The sequence below is a fragment of the Ptychodera flava genome, chromosome 22 (assembly GCF_041260155.1).
Source record: "Ptychodera flava strain L36383 chromosome 22, AS_Pfla_20210202, whole genome shotgun sequence".
Lineage (NCBI taxonomy): Eukaryota > Metazoa > Hemichordata > Enteropneusta > Ptychoderidae > Ptychodera > Ptychodera flava.
Window position 1 is genome coordinate 18,976,759 of NC_091949.1, and position 7,978 is coordinate 18,984,736.

The window sequence follows — 7,978 nt, forward strand, 5'->3', positions numbered from 1 at the left end:
ACAATGCGATTATATCACCTGTAAAATCAACAGTCAAGGCCATCCTTGATCCTAGATTTAAATGCCCAACTACAATGTTTAAAAGATCAAGTAACATATACCTAAGATAATTGGCAAGAAAAGAAAACACATCCAAGACACAAAGACAAAACACAGACAAACACACGAAAGAGACATATACAGACTTGCACATAGAAGTGATGTCAGTTGTTTTGAAAAGAGTGAACACGTCCTGTCCACAATGGCATCTGCGATAAATTAATCTGAGGTCATGAGAGCAAATGGCCACACCATATGTACTTAAATCACTGATGACATCCGAGATCATTTGTCATAGAGATATCCCAGATTTGATCATTACGTCATTATGCCTGCCATAGAAGTGTTTGAAGATAGACACAAGTTGTTTGTTGTTGTGATCACGATCATAAAGTTTGAAATAGAGAAGATATGCCACTTCGATAAAGTCAGCATATACAGTGCACGCTCTTGCGCAGCGAGTGAGTAGGGAAATGTACACACCAAGGGCTGGTGAGAGTGGAATGCTACAATTTATGTGTGGGAAATTAAGTGACACTGTCATTCACTTTGTCATATAGCCTTAAACTTTTGTATAAACAGTTGGCGAGAATACGGAATCACGCAGGGGGAGATGAAAACTGTATTCGAAAAAAACTAAGACTAGCAAACATGCACCACCTGGTTGTGTAAAGATTACACCTATTACACCTATTACTCAATACTTGCTGTCGTGACCATGATCATAAAGTTTTCAACAGAGAAGACGTGTCAATTCAATAAATTCAGCACATACAGTGGTTGCACGACGAGTGAGTTAGGAAATATACAACATATTGTAAAACTTCTATATAATTGCACAAATTTTTATAAAATCACGAGTACTGTCACAGCATAATATGTTAGGGATAAGCTTGCCAAACAAGAAGTAGACCAATTGTTTGTTTTACATTGCGCCAAGTCTACGTTTGTGCTAACACATACATATGACGGTATGACTGTTTCCTGAGTGTTTGATACTGCATCATCCATCATACCTAGCGGGGACATCCGCAAAAGTCGTGTTATTCCACACTGGGAAGAACAGTTGGAATACCAAGACCACATTGTTAAAAGTATGCTGTCACCTGTTCCAATTTTGCCACAGTTACCATGGAAAGAGAAAATCTAACCAATCACATATTTTAAGCGGGTGGCCGCTTTTTAAAAAAGCGCCCTCACATGTGCATTCTGAATACCAAGGAACGCCCCTTTGACCATATATATGGGCATATTTAGATTACAGGTGACTGTATGCCTTTAAGGAATGGATACTCAATTACCAGACAAGGAACAAGATAATGTGACGACAATTATGCATAGCTGATCATACGACTTTTGAAAGTTTCGAGTTAGGTTACTGACAAAGAAAATGAAAAACATCATTGTATCGTGATGCATTCCTGACGCATGTTTCACAGCGCTAACACAAGTAATTACAGGGGGCATTCTGACAACAGAACTTTGTGTATAAACGCGAGAACCAAACATCTACCTGTAATGTACATGCGCAATACCAAATTGGCAGTAAAGGCCTCAGGGATAGATCCCTTTCGAAACTGACTTTAAATGGATGGCGTTCTTTGTTGGAAGGACATGTACCATGAGCCGCTATGCAGTGTATGTTGTAATTATTTCGATTATACAGTCCTCATTGACAAAATTGCTTTCCATTTGTCCTCGGCGAATTCAACCATGAAAGCAGTTTTTCTTCAGCCTAAAAATGAGTAAGGCGAATTATCATGACAAAGGGAGACTAAGCCTATGGGAAAACGCAAAGAATCGCACACTTGTTTCCAAAATTCGGAAGGTACTGAAAAGGTCTTGTTTACGGAAACATCCCTTATATCACTGAACCGTATAGCGTTTTTTAAGTTGATAAGTTTACAAGTCATAAACAGTTAAAGAGATGACATAATTTCGAGAACTCGTTGAAATTTATTCGGTTGTTTGTGTGTAATAGATTATTTTGTAATATATCACGATTTTGAAAATACGCAAGAATTTCCCTGGCGACTGATGTTCGCCGGCAAAAGTTTTCACTCTCGCATGTACAACTGCACCATAATTCTACAATTGCACAGGTCGAACAAAGATGAGTGTAACGTTGTCTGTAAGAATTATCAGCGCGAAAACGAGAGTCAGTCAGAAAATGAATGAGAGAATATTTGATGCAAAAACACGTAATGTCATATTTAGAAGCAAAGTGCAATGATTTATGCTGCTATGGTAACCACAATATAGAAGATTTCAACATTTTTCATGAAATACAACAAGAAACATTCAAAGGATATCGACAGCGTATCAATCAGCCATTTAGTAAGACTGAAAAACTCTGGGTCCATACAAAACAAAATTGCAAATAGAGGTAATCTTAGGGGCCTCTATTTTTAATAACAATAGGAAAACCCCTTGGTAAACCAGATTGTTTTCATAAAGAAGATGACCTTGACATTCTCTAGAAAATAATCTAATTTTATTTCATCTGCTTCTCATATTGCTCCAGGATACGGCAGTATTGCGCCCATTTCCAATGGAGGACGTGCTTTCTGCATCTTCTTTGCGATGATCGGTATTCCATTGAATTTGTTAGTGCTCACTGATATAGGTAAGCAGCGTGAGATTTCTGTTGTCTTCTTCCTGACTAGAAACAAATCATCCTGTTGCCCACTGTGAGTGACGTCATACAAGTTGTTGCAGCTACGGCGGTGTTGGTCCTCATCCATCTTGGAAGTACTAGACTCTAATATACAAATTTGAATAACGGTGTTTTGGAAAAAAAAGCGGATTTGAATATAGGGTCGCGTCAAAAGCGTGGCAACGTATCATTTGTCGCCCCCTTTTAACCCTTTCACCCCCAGTTCCCTGTATACAGGTCCAACTTTACCATAGAAAACAATGGATTTGGGACAAACCATGGTGGTGAAAGGGTTAAAGTACCAGTTCTCGATCCCTGGCTCTCGCATTTGTGCCTCAGCCCTTCGTTCTGTTTTGAAACTTGTGCACAGTTGGTCAATTGGTTCAGAGATAAAGTCGATAAAAACCTGCCCCTTTAAGATAAGACCTTTCATTTATTCCTGTGCTAAGTTTGCTGGAAGATATTTTTTTAATCTGAAAGCATTGGTCTTTTGCGGCCCATCTTACAATTTAGAATGTTTGATGTTCTCTTTTAGGTACGCTGATGGCCAGATGGGGAAAGATACTGTCGGTGATAGTTAGCCACCACTGCGGTAAGAACAGACGAAAAGATGTGAAGAAGAAATCTTCAGACGAAGGCGTGGTCCTCGACCGAATGCCTGCCGAAGATGGTATCGATGCCCCGATAGCTATCGACTTCAACAGCTTTTCGGACAGCGGCATCGGTGAGCACCAAGTCCTGGGTAATAACACTAGCGTGCCGAACACACCACAGCGAATGAGAGCGCGGCGTGTCGACGGCCATGATGGATACTCCAACGTCAATGATAGATCAGACGACGACGAAGGCGGCGACGGCGGCGGCAGCGGCACAAGAGAAATTAGTACCATCGGCATTGATCGCAGACGGCCGCGAAAGACCGGCATCTTGGCCGATGTAAATCCGCAGGACGAAATGAGGCGGTTGGTGCTCGCTAGAACAAGCAGAACTCAGATAATGGCGGACGGGTGGCCCGATTCGCCAAAAACTCGTATCATGAGCAACATACCCTTCGCTCGTGAAATGAGTAATGTTAGCGGTCTAAGCGAAGAGGATAATGAAAATGATAATAACGACGAGGAAAGCGCGGACAATTCCAAGGAATCAGAAATCGCCAAGGTCAATTTTCCAATTTGGTTTTGTCTTCTGCTATTGGTTTCCTACGTGGCTTTTGGCGCGCTGATACAGTCGAATGTTGAGGATTGGAACTTCTTCGAAAGTTTTTATTTCTGCTTTATAACGCTCAGCACCATCGGCTTCGGGGACTTCGTTCCGCGGCACAAAGACGAGGTGATGATCAGCACGGTTGTGTATGCCGTGCTGGGTCTTGCGTACACGTCGATGTGCATCAGTCTGGCCTCGGCCAAGCTGATGCAGCTGATACGAATGATAGGCACCAAGATGAACTACTACAAAACGCGACAGTGGATGAAAGTGCAAGCAAAGCGGAGAAAGAAGAAGCGAAGAAGGAAAATAGCGACGCATTTGAGACCCGACATAACCCAGTTGAATCCGGAGAGTTTTGCGCCGGTCCACAGGAAGTCGACCAGTAGCGGTGCATCGGAAAATGAAGCTTCGGACTCCGAATATGACTCCGACTCCGACAAGTCGTCGGATAGCGGCGGCAGTGATAAATCCGGACGGGAAAGTGTTCAAAGTAGTGACAAGTGCCGCGTTGTGAACACGCCGCCTCCGTCAAAACCGCGCACACGGAGGAGAAACCACTGTGTTATGATTGACATGCCCTACCACGAAAGCGACGCTTCCGACTCGGAAGCACATATGTGCATCTCCAGAACCACCACCCCGGACAGGTCACGGGATGCGGTTTATGACGGCCTAGCTCTTTTGTATGGCGGCGAAGATGTCCAAACCTCCAACGACTGTCTGGTGGACACGCGGGATGGCAGTTCTTCTGATCACGAGCAGACTCGCGGCTTGCAACTTCAAGAGCCTGACAGTGCCAAAATTGTCGATGACATCGTCACCATTGCCAAGAACGACGCCACGCTGGAGAACCCGAACTCTGGTGCCTTCGGAGATGACGATGTAATCATAGAGACCGTGTGTTAAAGACTCCTAGACCATGACACTCCATTGGTGTTGTAGTCTCGACCAATTGGTAATTCCTGTCTTTCATAGAAAATGCCAACATTTTTACTGAGACGAACTTACTGTAACTATACATTCTACCTGAAGTATTACAATTAGAAGTTCAAGACAGGGGGACGCTTGGACTTTTTCTCTCTCCACGGTGAAGTCTTCAAACCATTTTCACTCTTCGTACCTTTTAGCGTCTCTTTAATTGCATCCTAACGTTGGAAAAGTTTGATCGCCGAGTCGAACTTCTTGAATTACAAATTTGCTATTACCTTTTGTTTAATGTAAAGTATTGAAACCTCGCCTATAGAAAAAAAACTGTGATATTTATTCTCAGAAGTCTATTGGATATAGCAGATTTCAAACTTTTCACCCTCAATATTAAATAACCAACCTCCTGTGTATTGAACGCGTCTTTCAAAACTCCCATCCTTGTAATAAAGTTTATAACTATTAGTTCGAAGAGTACTTAAAGTTTTGCATAGGACTCTTCCCTTTTTTCGACTCAAGTGGCAGCACTTTCCAAGAAAGAGACCGTAAGCCAACTGCGAGGATTTGAGACGCGAAAAAAGTAAAAAACTGTATATTTCCCCTTTTTTGTATTTTGTCAAGTCTTTCACATTTTTACGGAAATGACGATCACAACTTTCTTCTCTGTCGCAGGTATTCTTCATAAAATCAAACAATGTTTTCCATCTCAAGCAATTATCCAAAGGAAGGTCGAAATGATATTCATCATTATATTAAAGTTTTCCAGTGGTGCCAAGGTACGCTGTCTATACCAGGTGCTTTTTTCAGAGTTAGATGTAGTTATTCGAAAGGTCAGTGATACATGTTTAATGAAGAAAACAAATTTAGTCAGACGGTGAAAATATGGGCATTGATCATCAAAAGTGATATTTATTCACACTAAGATCCCCCAAATACTTCTTCAATTCACCGACTGTTCTTTTCCGGGTCCTTGAACCATTGTTCTCCGTTGCGCAATCTGTTGTCTTACATTTTTTCCGTTACGCATGCGCGCACATGAAATCTCGCGAGAATTCGTATTTCGGAAATCAGGAGTTTTGGAGAGCACACAGAAAATTGCCAAAACGGTGGTGAGGTTATCGTCGTTGTCTGACTTACCGACCATTTTCCGATGTTCTATACTCCGTTAAAGCTCTAGCGTTACTGTAACATTTATTTTTACCATTTTAATGTAAGGAAATCAGGTGTTTGTATGAGCTTTCAAACTCTGCATCAGATAGATGGAGAAATAAAACACGATCATATTATGAAAGAGGGTGCAGACAGTTGTAAGACATCTGTCTCACATCTTTGCCTGTGTATTAACAAAAGCCATTGACAAAATTTTCCTTTGTTTTCGACATCTTTCATTGCTTGAGACTCGTTCTATACCAAGTAAGTTATCGAGGTCTTAGCATTTGGTCGACAGTTTACTGTCAATATCAGATGAAGCTGTCTTCTACCTTGCTTATAAAATTAAAACAAAAACAAGATTGCAATTTGCCATCAGATCAAGTGGAGGCAAATTTTTATAGGGACGTAAAACACACACATTACTGATCTTACACCTAAGAGCTCACAAAGTTTTGTGCCAGAAAATATCCTTTTTTTACAAATACTATAATCTGGTTTAGCCAAGCACTTCGCACCTCAACAAGCAGAAACCCTGATGCAGTTGCCTATTACTTACAAGGTACAATCAAAAGTAAATAGCAATAATGTATATGTATGTATGTATATAAACATCATAGATGGATATTCTGAGTATTCGAATATTCGAAAGATGATCACAAATCCTGCTAATTAGCATGTAGACGACCATAATGATAATTATAGACATAATATTCATAAATCGATTTCACAGTCTGTTTCAATTTTCTCTTGAAATCTGAGAGAGCTGGTGGATTATATTTGTAGTTATACGCAGGGTAATAGTAGTATAATTAAATGTCTCCCGTGTTTGGTATGTGAGAGGAGACGATTTTTCAACGACCAAAACATGTCATGACGTAGCTTTCTCTTTTTGTTTCTTTGTTGTATTTTGTGAAATGGAGCACGCGCAAAAAGTCTGAATTATGTCGAGAAAGTCCAAATTAAAATTTTGTTTCGCTTGCCGCAAATGTTGCTACCTGTGTTGTAAGGAGTGATGAAATTACTATTTATAAGTTTACGTTGGACGGTCTCATAGGGAAATGAACAATATGAAGTTCATGTTTCCTGAACAGACTGTGTATCCATGTTGATTGGTATTAAAAATGGAACATGCAGACATTTCCTTCTACGAATGGAGTGTGCAAAATTCGGTTCTATGAGGGTTTGTTAGGTTAGCTTCGGTTCAAAACTTCCATAATAATTGTTGAAAAAAAACCTCTTCCGGACTCGCAGTATTTTAGGTGACTCACCTGGCTAATGTCTGGGCATAGTGCGCCATCTATTTTTCTAAGATGGTAGAAGACTGAGTTTGCATGCAAGTTGTTTTAATGTTTTAGTACGCTTCAAATAAACGTTTTCCAAGATCGAGATCTTTTCCACACTGCAGAGGCAATAAGTATAGTAGTTGCCAATGTTTTTTTTCCAACGACAGTGAGCTGTCCTCATTGTGGCAGTGAACCAGTGGTTCACGGCTATAGTTGCCGGGATTAAACAGTTTTAATACTTCTGTGTGATCTTGATCAACGCGAATGCTTGATTTTCACCGGTTTACGTTCTCGAAACTCTCATTTCGTGGCGTTGCATTGAATATACGATCATCTGTTGGAGAATGAGCTAGAGTTCTCCCTACCCCCTCGGGAGCAATGACAAGGTCATCTTAGAGCACGAATCATTGCATATCAAAGGCAATTTGTCTAATGCGTCCCTTGGGACAAGATTCCGTCCCTGGGCGGAGATTAGAGATTCAATCAACGCCAACTTCATAGATTTGTTGCGAAAGCCCGCTTTGCTGTGTTCATGGCATATTTCCACAATCAGTAAAACATGTATTAATAAAATGTGTTGTATTCTGATCGGGATAAATATCTCACGTGTTTGTGGACCCCGACGGATTGAGGAGTTGACTACATTCCGCGGTGACTTTTGTGGGATATGCCCGCTGTACACGAAGGCAGCTGTCTCCATAGGTTGGATAAGCATTGC

General features: G+C 41.0%; 1 protein-coding gene across 3 annotated transcripts in view; it reads left to right on the forward strand.

The window, feature by feature from the left end:
- Nucleotides 1–6,116, forward strand: part of LOC139122883 (uncharacterized) — a 103,099-nt gene extending 96,983 nt beyond the window's left edge. For all 3 annotated transcript variants that reach the window (XM_070688718.1, XM_070688719.1, XM_070688720.1), the window contains 2 exons: nucleotides 2,564–2,665; nucleotides 3,231–6,116. In XM_070688718.1, coding sequence (XP_070544819.1) covers nucleotides 2,564–2,665; nucleotides 3,231–4,807 — 1,679 coding nt within the window. In that variant the 3' untranslated portion in view covers nucleotides 4,808–6,116. The remainder of the gene's footprint in view (nucleotides 1–2,563; nucleotides 2,666–3,230) is intronic.
- The last annotated feature ends 1,862 nt before the right edge of the window (nucleotides 6,117–7,978 follow it).